This window comes from Apis dorsata, unplaced genomic scaffold, assembly GCF_000469605.1.
Source record: "Apis dorsata unplaced genomic scaffold, Apis dorsata 1.3 scaffold_88, whole genome shotgun sequence".
NCBI classification, from domain to species: domain Eukaryota; kingdom Metazoa; phylum Arthropoda; class Insecta; order Hymenoptera; family Apidae; genus Apis; species Apis dorsata.
Window position 1 is genome coordinate 523072 of NW_006263386.1, and position 16577 is coordinate 539648.

Below are 16577 nucleotides of genomic sequence, written 5' to 3' on the forward strand. Positions count from 1 at the left end.
ATTGATTTCAAAATATATATAATATATATAATATATATTAATATTTTATATACATACAATATATTTTATATATTAATTTTATTAAGATTATAAGAGAATTGTTTTGAGTAATTTCATGATAATTATATCATTATTTATTATAATAAATAATNTTTTTAAAATATAAAAATTTGCAGTAATATATATATAATTACCATTTTTAATATTTTGTTATAATTTTATATTTACAATATTATATTATATAAACATTACTGTTATATAAATTCTTACGAATAATGATAAATTTAATTTCTTTAATTAATCATTTAATTAATGATAAATTTTATTTCATAAAAATTATACATAATATACATTATACATAATAGTTATATAATTTAATTAAATGTATTCGTAATTTAAAAAATATTATTTGAAGAGTGTAATATATATATAATATACATATAATTTTTAAAATGAATAAAATGAAATTTCGTATAGATTTTTACGAAAATCAAATATAAATAAAATCTCTTTACACAAAAAACAAAATTAAGTACAATTAAGTACATCACTACTAACCTCTATACACGTAAAATAATCTTTAGTTCTTTCTTCATAAAAAGAGTATCTCTTTGAGTACGACAAGTGGTATATCTATATAAGTTTAAAGATAAGTTACAGAGCTTTTATATGACCCAGTATATTCATGGATACAGATCAATATTGTTTGCGTTTGCGTATAAATTGAAGAAAGCATTATGAAAAAGCGCGAATTATTTAAACTGAAATCATTTGAATTTATTATATTTTTTAATTCTACCAAATAATAATTGTATTGTACACAGTTATGTACATTGTACAAATATATCATACATTATATAAAATTATAATTAAGATTTAAAGAATGTTTAATTTAAAGTAATTAATTTAAATTAATAATAAGATCCATATTTAATTTCATTATTATATATTTATTTCCATATATATATATATTTTTTATATTAATAAAAAAATTAATAAAATTAATAATAAAATATTTATTTTCGTTGTTTTATTTTAATATACTAAATCATTAATACTAACTCAATTTTTTCTTTCTTTAATCATTATTATCCATATAATATTAATAATTGAATAAAATTATAAATATAAATATAATTATAATTATAATTTTTATAATATAAATAAATATAACAAATAATAGTTTATAATAATATTTTTAATTTAATATAATTCTATTAAATTAACAAAGTTTATTAAGTAATGTGTGCAATATATGTGTGCAATATAAATCTTTATTTTCTATTTTATTTTATTATCATTATATTACATAAAAAGAAAATTAAAATACTAATAATAATGTATAATTAATAAATGAATAATTTAAATTGTACATTATATGTATATTACACAAATTAAAATTTAAAGTTATTTTTACATATTAAAAATGATAAAAAAAAAGTAAAAATTGAGAATTTTTAATTAAAAATTTCTAGATATATTTTTTATATTTTTTATATATTTAATTGTTACATATTTGTATCTTTTTACAATTTTAATATCTTTCTATAAATATTCTTTATTAAATCTTTAAAATTCATCTAATCTAATATATATAATTCATATTTAAATTTATAATATATATTATAAATATTATTGTTATATTATTCGCGAAAAAACTAAAACTATAAATTAAAATATCCCGCTGTTTAATTTTAATAGAAAATAGTTCATGTATTGTTCACATGTAGTGCTAGTGTTTTTTAAGTAATTTTTCATAAAGCGACATCTGTTTTTAAATAGTTTATTTCCGTGCTATAACAAAACGAATGTCAATGTATTGTGATTTATAAAATACAGTGATTTATGAAATAATTTTCTTTATTGTGCGAAGTTATTTTTTTTGATTCCTCTTCCTTCATTTATTAAAAAACAGGTAACCAAAAAACATTTTATGCTACTAAATATGGATGAAAGTTTAATCAAGGAAATACACTATTTAACGCGTAAGTTTATAATTTTGTGCAATTATTCTAGTGTTAAACATGTATTTTAATATATTTAAAATATTATAATTAGATATACATATAAATTAAAAAAAAAAAATAAAATCATATTCTATTTTTATTCTAAATATTATTTCAATAATTATGTTTTTGTATAAATAAATATTAGAATAAAATATTAAAGAATGAAAATAATAAAAAAATAATATTTTAAGGTTACTTTTATGATAATTACAATGTATATTTATAATTTCTTATTTTTTATGTCAATTAATATTTTTACTCCATTTATTTCTCATTTTTATAATATTTTTTATATTTATAATATATTTTCCTATTATTAATGCTTTTTATTTTAGTGGCATTCGTTAAATAATTATATTTAATTCTGATCATTTTATTTTTAATTATAAAGTAAAAAGATTATGATAGAAAAATAAAAATTTTATAGAGAATACTTTATAAAATAATATTCTACCAATTTGGATTATAGTAGTATACACATGTATATATTTGTAAATAATAATTTATAATCTAGAATTATTATATTATACAAATTTAATATAAATTTAATAATGATACAATTTAATAATCTCAATTATTTTTATATTTATTTTAGGTTTAATAGAAAATCATAAGAAAAAATCATCAGATAAATTATATGTGGAAGAACCTATTACAAATCAGAATTTAAGTTTTACAAAATCTGAGAAATATATAAATTTATTTCATAAGTCTCAACAATTACCTAAAACATCTAATAATTCATGCAATGCATTAACAAGTACTAATGTATATATTAATCCAAATTTTAAACCTCAAAATTCTTCAATTTATATTAATCCAAAATTACATATAAAATCCTTGGTACATGTTAATCCAAAAATGATGAAGAATGTTATTAATTCTAATGAAAATGTACAAAATAATATTGTAAATATAACAAATACAAATTCCATACAAAAATCAGTTCATGTTAATCCAAAATTAATGAAAAAATTGTCTTCCTCTGTACAATCTAAACCAACAGAACATAAACAAATAATGATACAAAATATTACTCATCCTGTTTGTTCAAGATTAAAACTTGTTAAAAGTACAAATTCTCCAAAGGTTAATCATAATCAAAAAAAAATAAATAATTCTAATATTGTAGTTTTATCTCAAAGAAAACTTGTTCGTATAAGGCGAGGGTCAAGAAAATCTTTTAGTACTCCACAAATTGAACTTTGTAAGATTAAAAAATCTTCAAATTCAATAATAAAAAATATTAAACCTATGTCTCAAAAAATTATGAAAACAAAAATAATAAATACTTTACAACAGTCAATTAAAAAAGATACTAATTTCATAAAATTACCAGTTTTGAAACCTAAAATAAACAAATACAGAATAGATCGAACTATACCAAAAAGAACAAGTACTAGAGAACAAGCAACTCTTAGTCCAAAAAAAATTGTGTATGTATTTGTAATAGCATATTTTTGAAATTTTAAATAGTTTTAATTTATGATTATATATTAAAAATTAATTTAAATATTCTATAGCAATAATAAAATGGAACTAATAACAATTGGAGGAATTGTTTATAAATCTTCTAAAAATCACTTAGTACGTAACAGTTACGGAGTAAAAAGTAAGTTATAATATAAAACATCAAATACGAATAATAATATTTTTATAATATTTTTCATTTCATATTTTTTGTTTTAATTATTGAAAATATGAAAGTATTTTTAGTAAAATTAATATTATTTTATTGAAATAGAAATATAATTATATATAAAAAATAAAAAAAATATATATAAATATATATATAAATATATCTTATTTTTTTATGTGATTTTATTTTTATTTAATTATTATCATTTATATATAAAATAAATATTTAGGTATTATAAACTATATATATTATAGACTGATAGTTCTAGTGTGTGTTAATTCTAATTTCAGAAAAATAATCAATAAATTTCAAAATTTTTTACAGCCACTAATGGAAAAAAATTATGTAAAGTAAGATCTATAAAAGAAACATCAGGAAATTCAAGTACAAAAACAATAAATACAACGAATGGAGTTAAGTTATCTAATTCATCACAAAAAATAAATTATAGGAATACTATAAGGTATGTAATTATTAATTATATATTTTTATCATTCTTATATTATATCTTAATTTTTATTTTTATTTTGTTAATTATTTAAAATATTATCTTTTATATTATATTGAATTTTTATTACTATATTATTGCATAATGTAATATTATTAAAAATCTTATAAATTTATATATCAATATTAATAATATTCTTTTATTTGCAGTAATAAAGTCAAACAAAAAAGTATACAAATATTACGCAACAAAATGCAAAAAAATAATCAACCATGTTTAATATTTCAAAAATTTGGATACTGTTCAAATCATGAAAAAGGAATTTGTGTAAAACGTCATGATAAAAAGCAAATTTTTCTTTGTAAAAAGTAAAATTTTATTTTTTTATGTATATATATGTGTATATATATATATATATATATACATAAAAAAATATTTGTTTAATTAAGAAAATTTATTTCAGATTTCTTCAAGGAAATTGTTTATTGGATAAATGTCCACTATCTCATGATATAGGTCCAGAAAAGATGCCAACTTGCAAGTATTTCTTGGAAGGTTGCTGTACGCGGGATGCTTGTCCTTATCGTCACATCAAAGTTTCTTCCAGTACTCCAATTTGTATAGATTTCTTACAAGGATATTGTGTCAAAGGTAGCGAGGTAAGTGCAATATTTTTTATTTTTTTATTTAAAAAAATTTTCTACTATTATTTAAATAAGAATTAATGTATGAATTTAAATATTTATATTTAATATTCTTTTAATATTCTATTATAATTCATTTTTATTATTTATGTTTATTTCTTCAAATTTCTTTTAATAAAAACACATTATAGTGAATTATATTAAATAATTATGTTGATTAATTTAAAAATTAAACATTAATATATATTTAAGATATTATAATATAATATTATAATATAAAAAATAGAATATTAAAAGTAACATTATATAAAAAATATATATATATAGAGAGAGAGAGAATATTTAATATAATATATTTGTGGGAATTTTTTTGAAAGGTTGATTTTAAGGATCAAATATAAAAAATATTAGTTGGAGTTTATTTATTAATTTATAAACAATTTAAATTTGCATTGTATAAAACAAATGGTGATATAATGGAAAATTATTGTTTCTATCTTTTTAAATTAATTACTTATGATTAATAAATAAATCTTCAACCGACATTTTTGTATATCAATTATATATCAATTATGTTTATTTTGATTTCTAGAATTGATTTTCCAAAAGTTATCTAATATATTAACAAATTAAATTTTAATTAATATTTTTTTCTTCGATAATAAACTAAAATATATTTTGTTAAAAGAAAAAACATATTTGATACTATATAATATATATTTAATATTAAAAAATTTATGTTTTATTTTATGAACGAATGTTTTTAAATATTTATTTTTGAATATTTTTATTTATTAATTTCATTTTATAATATATTAATGATATATATTAAAAAAAAGACAATATTTTAAGAAACCTGGTAGTATCTTCTTTTACAGTGTAAGCAACGTCATGAAAATTTATGTCCTGAGTTCGAAAAAACAAAAAAATGCAGTAAAGGTAAGCATTGTCCTTATCCACATAAATCACAATCATCTTCTAAGAAACAAAACCAGTTAAAAAGAAAGTACAACATACATAATAATCAGGCAACAGCACCTATTATAAAAGATACTTCATCCTCTAATAATGAAAACCGACTTAGATATTATGAACAAGCAGATTCATTAAATAAATCTCTTGATAAGAAAAGAGAAAGTATTATGAAAAAAATTAAACTTATGAAAAATATAGAGCTTATATCTCATTCTAATACATTAGTTGAAATATCTGATAACACAAATTCAGAAACAATAATAGAAGATGAATCAGAAACAGTTTCTGATCCAAAAGTATTGAAACGTCCTCCAATTGGTGTTCTGCCTGCTTATATACCTATTGATTAATATAAATAGATTACTTATAAAATTCTTTCGATATTTTTTAAAGTCTGCCTTAGAATCTATTTATTTCAAATGACATATCATATTTGTGTAATTTGATAAAAAAATTTACGTTTTAGCTAATAATAAAGTTTATACTTATAGCTATTAAAAAAGTTACATTTGTATTATGTTATGTTCAAATATATACAAAAAATAAGATTTATATTTTGTAATGTGTACACAAATGAAAAATATATATTTGACAAAATAAGAGTATTTTATCTATACATAAATAATTATTATTATTTTATATACAGTCTTGTTTTCTTTGTTTGATTAAAATAATAGAATCATTAAAAAAAAAGAATAATCAATAAATTATTATTAGATAAAGAAGAAATTATTCTGACAAATACATTTTACATACATACATACATTTTACATCTACACATAATATATATATTATTATGTGTATATATGCACAACATATATATGTTATAAAAAATAATATAATAATAAAAATTGAAATTAAATAATATTATTTAAAATAATTTATACAAACTATTCAAATATTTAAGCTTTGTATTGTTACAATTTTTATGTATCTTTTTATAATAAAAAACAAATTTAATAGCAGTTTTAACTGTACACAAGAATCCAGTTAGTAGGATGATTGTATGCCAACAATATTGGACAATGTAATAACAATGAAAGTGTGTTTTCATTAACTGTATTTGATATTATAAACCATTGTTCAAGCCAATTTCTCATACTCTCTAAAGACATATTTGCAGGATTTACACCCCTAAATGAAAGTGCCTAAAATTTTACAATTTGAATATGTATAATAAGTATAATGTAAAATAATATGTAAACAAATCATTAAATAAATAATTTTAAAAAAAAACGAAAGTTAACAAATTATTATTTTATGCACACCCAACGTATTGCATCATTTGACATTGTTGTAGTTCCACCTTCTCTTTGCAGAGTTTGATCCATTCGTTTTATTAACATACTCCGTTCTTTTAATTTCCTTCTTTTAAAAAGTTTCCAAGAAGATATATCATGAATACTAAGTAATTCTTTCTAAAATATAAGTTAAAATTATTTTTAATATATTTAAAAGAAATAAACAAAATTTATTTTAAATTAATTTAATAATGTAATTGAATAGCATATATAATTAATTTAAATTATATTAACATACTATATGTTTCCTTTTAAGGCTATTTAATGAAAATGGTTCATTTGCAAATAATTCAGAACAGGCAATAATATCTTTCACATTAGGATGTGTACCACTGCCAAGACATGCAATAATACCACTCCATTTTAATTTCAATTTGTGATCTTTAATATTATGAAGCTCTGCTTGCATGCATCTAAATAATGGTCTGTTATGTTTTAATCTTTTTTTATGATCCAATAGCATAAATTCAAGTTTTTGTTGTAATGTCCAATAATGAGAAGTTAAAAGATATCTTGGAAAATAATATGCTAAAGGAAAGATGATGTAATTTGTAAAAGGAAGAGCAGATATTAATAAAAGAGGAAATAACTTTACAATATCTTTAGGCACTGTATATGATAATTGTAACTCATCAGCAGTTAAAGTATCAATATTTTTTGTCTTTATTTGGATAAATTTTTTTGTATCTTGAATAAAATCTTTGGTACCGATGCTAAATATACGATATACATGCATTGTCTTTGGAAATCTTTTTTCCAATATTTTATCATAATTTTTAATATAATTTATATATTTATTAAACCAATATTCTTTGATGTTAGATATTCTATGTTTTTCTATCTTTTTTTCTTGTTGTATTTGATATCGCATATAAGTATATGTAAAAGGTAAAATCCTTTGATTTTGAAAAATAAATTTTTGATGATGTATTAATCTATACATTATTATGATTTTATTTATGTCACTTATAATTATATTACATCTTATTTCATTTCACTTTAAATTGATATTATTGTAATGTTAAAAATTTTTTTTCTTTCTAAAAAAACGAAAAGTTAGTATATTTTTATTTACTAATTATTGACTTATGTAATATTTTTTAATTTATATATTATATATATCGCAATAATATCTATGTTGTTTTTTCATAATGTAAAAATATCAAACAAAATTTTTTAATCTTATAAGATTATTATTTGTAAAATTGTTACAATATGTTATGAATATTAAATTATGTAATTATATAATTTCATGTATTCAATATTTATTATATTTATTTGATATAATATATGAATTGACAATTTATTAAAAAAAACTAAATCTAACCACAAATAAAAAATTAGATTTAAATTTATAATAATTTTTAGAATTACTAATATATTTTTATATTTTTTATTTCTTTTTATTCTGATATTATTGAAAATTTTATAATTCTAATTATTTTTTTGAAACTTATATTTATTTAATCAACTTTTCACATTTCCAATTGCATCGTATAGGCTTATCACATGATGTATATAATAAATTCATAAAAATCAATGTTTGAATTTCTTTAACTTAAATTTTTATTTTTAAGAAAAAGTTTCGAATGAATGAATAAATAAAATAAAATATAAAAAAATATTAATTATTATAGTATATAAAATATTAAATAGTATTTATATATGATATATTATGATATATTTATAATTTTAAAATTTGACATAAATGTAAGTTTATACTTTTATATCAATATATTTTAATAAAAAAAATTTAATAGTATTTAATTTTAATTTCAGAATAATAGACAAATTATAATAAAACAATTCTTAATTTGATTTGATTTTTTATTTTTGCTATTTATAAATTATAATAACATAGATATCTTTATGCGTTATTTTATATTTATTACAAAAAAAATTAATAATTAATATGCAATTATAAGGATAAATTACATAAAATAAAAAATATTAATAAATTTATTTTTAAATGAAAATTTATAACAATAAACAAAGTAATTTTAATTTATTCTTTTTTTAAATAGTGAACATTTTTTAAATAACATTTAGCAATATATACGCATAATTGTTATTGAAATCTTAATTTTTTAATAATTAACAAAATTGAAGGCACATGTAGTAATATTTATAGGAATGTAATCCATATTATATAGAAAAATTATAAATTTCATTTAGAGTGTAAAATATTAATTTATAAAATATAAATTATATTATAAAATATTTATTATATAATTATATAATAAAAGATTAATTATTTTTTTTAATAATAAAAATTTTAAATAAATATTCTATTTTTATGCATAAATTCAAACTTAAATTTTCAAAACTTTATATAACTTGCATATAAATTTCTTAGAAAAAAAAAATCTTCTAGTTTTATATATTGACACAACTATAACAACAAAATTTTGTATATATATAGAAAAAACATTTTATAATAAAAAATTTACTGAAATCTTAATATGCAAAGGAAGTTATAAAAAAATCACCTTATGTTATTTTAAAAATTGTTTAGTTTCAGGATATAAAATACTTTTAAAATAGACCATATGAATATGTATAGCATGTATTTGATATAAAAATATCTAAAAAGATTATTAACCTTTACACGTATTTAATAAGTTAAAATATTGTTTAAAAATATTAAGAATGGCACATATTTAGTAAACTAATTAATAGTTTTAACATAGGTTATTGATATCAGCCTTTGAATCTGGACTCAATGAACTCCAGTAAGTATTAATACAGTTTTGTAATTTTAATTTAGTATTATTAGCATTACATATTTTATCAATTTCATAATGTTCTTGTACTAACTTATCTATCCATTGATCCAAGTTAGAATTAATCTTGTTTTCATTATCTTTTATATATGTAGATTGTTTATAAAAATGTACAGAATTTAATAAATATGACCATTTTTTATTGATTTCTGCACTAATATGATAATTATCACCAAATGCATTATTTACTTCTTTAGCTTTCTCTGCATCAATTTTTTTATTTTTCCAATTTCCTAAAGGGGTCACTAAAAAATTCATTTTTGCTGCTAACAAAGAATCAGCAACTAAAAATAGATGCCAAGTACCCACAACTAGATGTTCATTAAGTTGTGGTCTAATATACCCTGTCTGAAAATAAATAAAATATTAATCATTCAAAAAAATATCAAATATAAATTAATCAAATAAAGAATTTTTATATTTACTAGTGCTGTTTCTTCAAGCTGTATATAATTAACATATGCTAATCGACCATAAGGGTCTACCCATAATATTGATATATTTTGTGGCGTCGTAATTCCAGTATCGAATTCATATGATAAAATTGGATATGAATATGGTCCTATGCTTCCCATTAAATTTCTAAATGTTTTTTCTTTTTGATCATAATCAGTATTAACAGATAAACTTTGTATTTTTCCCAACCATTCTCTACTAGTAGAAAAATTATGTCTCAAATAGATCAAAGATTCTACTCTTTCTAAATATTCCTGTGGAACAGTTTGTTGTTGTATTGTAGCTTCAGCAAGAATTAATATTCCAACAAACTGGTTTTGTTTAAAATAGGCAGTTGTTTCCAAAAGACGGATATCTTTGTAATTTATATTTAATTTATGAAAAGTTAATCTTGCTAAAGAATTTGAAATAGTCAATAATGCATCATCTGTTAAAGGACTCAAATCTGCTGTATGATATAAACTTTGCCAATATGCATCATAGCCTTTTGCATTAATAGTTTTATTTAAATTCTCAGGATATAACCATTCTTCTACTCTGTCTATAATTCTTTGGTCAATAATAGATTCAAACTTTCGAGCAAAAAACAAATTACGATCTACTGTATTTCGAATTCTGCTGAAATCTTCAAGTTTAAAATCATTTGGGCTACAACCACACCAATCAACCACAGCTTTATATTGACATTTGCAACCTAATTTTCTTTTCCAATTAGTAACATGTAAATTATTATCTACATATGTATTGCAGAATCTTGAATTGCGTAAAACTGTATGAAAAAAAGATTCGGCAGGTAACAAAGTGTATTTAAACACTTTTAAGAGATTAGTTACTAATGCATCCGGATTTGAATTAGCAACATATTCTACAAATTCTCTGCTTAAAGCTACCCAGTCACTACCACCATCTATTTGTATACCTATATAAAACAATTTTTTATAATAAATTAAAAATATTACAATTGATATCAAATATAAATAAAAAAAAAATTTACCATCTGGTAATTTACGATCGCCTATTCTCCACATACGTGTGTCACATTCTACAAAAGTCTTGTCCAAACCTTGTTTAGTAATGAAACGTTGAACTTCTCTTCCATGAGATTTTACAAAATTCATACCTTTATTCAAACTAAGAAATTGAATTAATTGTGCATTATTTTTAATAGGAAAATCAGATTCTGATAAATTGACAAGAAAATCCCAATGATGATGATGTGCAAGCATTTGTTGTGCAGATTTCAAGAGAGTTGTTAAAAGACTTGCACCTCCCCAAATACTTGCATGTCTTAAATTTTCTCCCCTTGCCACTTTAATATTATTTGTTTTGCAAGATTTTTCCACTTCTAACATTTCTCGATAAAGATAATCTTGTCGCTAAATATAATATATATGAATTATGATAAAATATTTTTTATTATATTATCAAAAAAAAAAAGTTGTTTAATTACCGCATCAACATGAATATAAAATAAATGTGAAGGATGGTAAAGAATATTGATAAGTCGTCTCACTTGTCGACTGGCTCTGCCATTTACTGTTAACAAATATGCTATTCGAACAGATTTTTCATTTTCACTTTCTATACTTGCATTTCGAGCTTCTTGTGCCTTAAATCCTGTGAAGTAAAAAAAAATATTATAAATTTATATTATTTAAATTACATAATAAATATAATTATATAATTTTTTTATTATTTTCTTTATATTAATTTTTCCTTACTCTGAATTCCAGTCCAAAATATATTAATTGTTAGGTATCCACCACAAGAATGTTTTGGATTACCGGAACACTTCATATTACAACTAGAATCTGGTAAGCGTTTTAATTGAGATGGTTTTTCCATTCCACAAAAACATTCGATACTAAAATTAAATATTCATTAAATATTTAAATATATTTCAATATTACATATTCAATATTATATATTTCAAATTTTTTTACTAAATACAACGAAATAAAGATAATATTGATATTGTTTATTAAAAACAGAAAATAATACTTAATTTAAGAATATGAAATATTTACAATACTTACGAATACTCAGTACCAGCATATATATATCCTGATTGAAGACATAAGAAAGCACAACGTTCTGGAGAATTGTTCCCTTTAAAAACATTGTAATAACCAGAAAGTATTCTTAATGTCTTATCATCTTTAAAACATCCTAAACTGACTGGTTTATCTATAAATCCTGGAGAATGAGGGCATAGAGACTGTATTCTCTCTGGGTATAATAATCCCTGTTGATTAAGGCACGTCACATTGACAATGCGTTGTTTGCATACTTGACTTTGTGCACGTGTCACAGCACTCACTGCTTCTCTGCCAGTAAATTCACAAGGTGGAGTAAAATTTAATGATTTACGATCTAATTTTATTCTAGTAGTACGGTTTCGCTGAAATTGTAAAATCTTATTTGAATTACTATTTTTATCAGGTGGAAGCTTCAATTGACGTAAACCTTTTGGTAAACCTTCATCTTCTGCAAGTTGAGATGAATCCTATATTAAAAAAATTTATATTATGATACTAATAATGCAATTACTAATCAATAGTTATGTTATAAATAATAAAACTTACATCTTCTGAAGATAATCGGTCAAATTTTCGATTTCGAATTTCCAAACCAAAAAATGTATGAGCTAAATAAATTTGTACACATAGCACAGTAATACCAAATACAAACAATATACGATACTTTCGTAAACAACTAGAAGATCGACTTATTGAATGATTTTTTGCTATAACCATTTTTATCGTTTTAATTTATATAATTAAATCGTTCGAATTTTGTTTAATTTTATCTGTCATAATCCAATTTAACAGATAATCTTTTATAAAATATGAAGAACATATTTCACTCAAACGCTCGATATTATATATAATATTACATGCATTGCGTTACGTCCTTTATATATATATATATATATATATATATATATATGTATATATATTTATACATATATATTTAGCATTAATAAATTACTAAAAGATAATAACAAAATATAAAATGTATGTTCAATATAGTATTTCAATTCAAATATTCATTTACATCATTAACATACATTTAAACCCATTTCTCTCAAATTTTTTTAATTAAATGAGGATATAGACATAAAAGTTTCAAAAAAGTATTATGCGAAGCAATATTGTTTCAAATAACATTATTTATTGTTATAAATTAAATATATATACATAAAAATCTATATATCTCCATTATAAAGATAACTTCATGACAATATACATTTAGTTATCAAATCACAATAATGCCACCATAATTTATTTTCTATAGAAAATTTCTAGTTAAATAATATATAGGAAATTACTAGGAATTTTTATGTTTTTGCTTTGTTGGCGTATTTCTATTGTTATAGATTTATAAAAATTTGGGATTAGTGCCTATGGAGCACTGATCTGTTCTGTTCATCGAAATGCGCGGGAGATTAAAATAAAACTTTGAATTTTTGCTATTTGATATTTTTATTTATAACACTGTTCCAAAATCTACAGAAGATTTCACGCTTAGTTCAATGCTCAATAATTGTTTTTTTTTTCTGTAAAATCTTTCGTTGAATTCTATTTTCTAATTCTCGTCCCAGAATTTGGCTCTTTCTTCTGACCTAATGGTAGGTTAAGTTTTGTACATATTTTGACATAATATATATGTGTGAGAAAAAAATATGCCAAAAAGATAGAGTAATTTTTAAAAATTACGATCTTTTTGAGAATAGAAATATAAAACAGAACATATGAGAGATTTCGATGTTTTTTAAAAATCCTGTGTCCTAATTAAAAACAGTTAATTTAATTCATTTCACAATAAATGAATTTTAGAAATTTTTCGAGTAGAATATGCTTTTTCGAATTTCGATTATCTTTTACTTAATCGAATAAACTAACAAATATTTGAATAATATATATTTTGTATTCATATATATATATATTTATATATATTATACATATATTCGTTTAACAGATTTTAAAAATCCGCTCTCATTTTATTATTCGATATATTGAAAGGGTTTATAAAATTAGTTTACAACTAAAGACAAATTCACGCAATAGCATAACATCATAAAATAATTATGGTATTTTCTTTCTATCGATTAAAAACGCAAATCAAATATATTTTATCATAGTTTTATTTTTGATTTAACATTGCTATAAAAGAATCATTTAAATATAGTAATGATTAATTTTTATTATTTTTATAATGATGTTTTTTGCTAATAATTGATTGCAAAAACAAAATTGTAACTAATAATATTTATAAAATTCACATTTTAAAATTTTGTAATAATACATATATATTATGATAATTTTTCGCTAATCTTCATATCATAATAAATCATTTATTAAATTAATTTTTAGAATTAATTCTTTTTACAATTTTTTTTATAAGATAAAATCAATCACATAATAAATTATTAACGTATATATATAATATATTTTAAAAGATTATATTTATATTTTTGAGGTTGTGTTCAATCTCATATATTAGAAATCTAAGGTGAAAGAGAAAGATAAATAGAGAGAAAGAAGAAAAGAAAATAAGTGTATGTGAAAGAGAGATAAATATAAAGCATTATAGAGAAGGGGACAAAATGTCTGCGGATCTTAATATGTTTACTAGCAAACGTTTACATGCAACCTGACATGCTTGACATCGTTCGAGAAATGACTAATGAAGTGGTAGAAAAACTGTGGCGTGATGGCCGTATCTTTTAATCGATATCTTATTTTACCTGAAATTGAAAAAAGTGACTTCAAAGTAATTCAAGAAAATAAACATAAATACACGGATGAAAATACCTCAAGAAATTCATCTAATGAGCAGAAAACCTCCGTGATACCGGCAACTGTACCTTTGTGTGTTCTGGGTGATGTCCAGTTACGTTTTCTGTGTCCAGATGATTTGGAGGAAGTACGAGCACTCTGTCAAGATTGGTTCCCTATTGGTACGAAGTTTCTTATAAATTCTAAATAAAACTATATGTAACATCTTATAAAAAGTAATTTACAAATGCTTTTTATATATAATTAATCCTTTTTGGTTTTATATTTAATATTTTATAATTTAAGTAAATTAAATTTATTTAATTAATATGTGTATATATATATCATTTCTATATTATTTTGGCTTTTTGAGTGCGATTTAATTTGTATATTATTCCAATTTATATTAAAAAAGATGTTAAAAAAGATCACTTGATTGCAAGAAGAATGATTTTATAAAATTTCTATTAATTTTTTGATTATTCCAAAAATTTTTATTATAATAATTACTTATAAATTGATATAAGATAAATATTTTTATTTTAGATTTATATTTTAAATTTATTTATATATTTATATTTTAGATCTATATTTAGATATATATATTTAATTATTCGGTTATTATGTTTAATTTAAATAAATTATTTATTATTTTATTTTTTGACATAAATTATATTTGCCTTAATATTGTGCTTTATAACTTTTTATGTAATTATAAATATTTTAACTATAAAGTTTTCACAAAACATATTGAAGTATTTTAAAAATTTGAAAGTTGTATTACAATTTTATTTTATATTTTCATGTTTTTATATATGCAATAATAGAAATGCAATAATAGAAATATGTGCTTTATAAAACTTTATTTATTTATTTTTTTAATCCTTAAAAAGATTTTATTTTTAATTATGTATAATATACATAATTTGTTTGTATATAAGATATATTTTTGAGCACACATTTATGTTTCAAAATTATATTAATTATTTTAAAATTGGAATTTTTTTAATTTAATCTTTAAAAGAAAATTCTAATTTTTACAAGTTTATATTAAAACTTTTTAATTGTTATGATTTAATTGTAATATTAATCTATTTTAAACAAGAAAATAAAGATAAAATATAATTATTATTTTTATATATTAACATTACATATACATCATTTTTTAGGATTATAATAAGTTTTTTAAAAATAGTTAAAAATAGCTACATTTAATGTAAACATAATTTATAAATGTAATGAATTTATATTAAAAAAAATATTATAGATAATTATTGGATTTTTTTATTCTATTTTTTTTTTAAATTTTAACTTATAGATATATATATATTTTTGTTATATTTTATTTTTATATCAATAAATTTATTATTAATATAATTTGTTTAATTTGCTCTTTTTTAATTTATTATACTTTATATATATTTTAGCAATTATGTATAATATATGTACATAATATTATATTCCAGCATTATTATATTTGTATTTATATATTATATTATATTATATTATATTATATTATATTATGTATTTATATATTAATA

The 16577-nt window shown here is 19.6% G+C and overlaps 5 protein-coding genes across 6 annotated transcripts in view; 3 read left to right on the forward strand and 2 right to left on the reverse strand.

Annotated features, from left to right (window-relative positions):
- The first annotated feature begins 1772 nt into the window (after positions 1 to 1772).
- Positions 1773 to 6094, forward strand: LOC102672478 (zinc finger CCCH domain-containing protein 3). 2 transcript variants are annotated; one of them, XM_006611442.2, is made up of 7 exons: positions 1773 to 1985; positions 2605 to 3445; positions 3533 to 3621; positions 3973 to 4111; positions 4306 to 4464; positions 4560 to 4755; positions 5604 to 6094. In XM_006611442.2, exons 1-7 carry the CDS (start codon positions 1934 to 1936, stop codon positions 6063 to 6065), a joined length of 1938 nt encoding a protein of 645 aa, XP_006611505.1. In that variant the 5' UTR covers positions 1773 to 1933; the 3' UTR covers positions 6066 to 6094. The 2 variants fall into 2 exon arrangements, with proteins under 2 accessions (XP_006611505.1, XP_006611506.1); XM_006611443.2 differs by having other exon boundaries at positions 5619 to 6094.
- Positions 6095 to 6447: 353 nt separating this feature from the next.
- On the reverse strand, positions 6448 to 7977 carry LOC102672695 (LETM1 domain-containing protein 1). Its single transcript, XM_006611444.2, has 3 exons — positions 7255 to 7977; positions 6984 to 7133; positions 6448 to 6863 (listed from the first exon to the last, which is right to left on the reverse strand). Exons 1-3 carry the CDS (start codon positions 7957 to 7959, stop codon positions 6684 to 6686), a joined length of 1035 nt encoding a protein of 344 aa, XP_006611507.1. The 5' UTR covers positions 7960 to 7977; the 3' UTR covers positions 6448 to 6683.
- A 1598-nt stretch (positions 7978 to 9575) lies between these two features.
- LOC102672832 (xylosyltransferase oxt) lies at positions 9576 to 13183 on the reverse strand. The gene is made up of 7 exons (XM_006611445.2): positions 12841 to 13183; positions 12292 to 12761; positions 11977 to 12119; positions 11706 to 11872; positions 11250 to 11631; positions 10225 to 11174; positions 9576 to 10147 (listed from the first exon to the last, which is right to left on the reverse strand). Exons 1-7 carry the CDS (start codon positions 13009 to 13011, stop codon positions 9698 to 9700), a joined length of 2733 nt encoding a protein of 910 aa, XP_006611508.1. The 5' UTR covers positions 13012 to 13183; the 3' UTR covers positions 9576 to 9697.
- Positions 13184 to 14733: 1550 nt separating this feature from the next.
- LOC102673189 (N-alpha-acetyltransferase 60) overlaps positions 14734 to 16577 on the forward strand; it is a 3837-nt gene continuing 1993 nt past the window's right edge. The window contains exon 1 of the mRNA XM_006611448.2: positions 14734 to 15218. Coding sequence (XP_006611511.1) covers positions 14972 to 15218 — 247 coding nt within the window. The 5' untranslated portion in view covers positions 14734 to 14971. The remainder of the gene's footprint in view (positions 15219 to 16577) is intronic.
- LOC102672972 (eEF1A lysine and N-terminal methyltransferase homolog) overlaps positions 15089 to 16577 on the forward strand; it is a 10276-nt gene continuing 8787 nt past the window's right edge. Inside the window, exon 1 of the mRNA XM_006611446.2 lies at positions 15089 to 15218. The gene's annotated coding sequence lies outside the window, so the exon portion shown is untranslated. The remainder of the gene's footprint in view (positions 15219 to 16577) is intronic.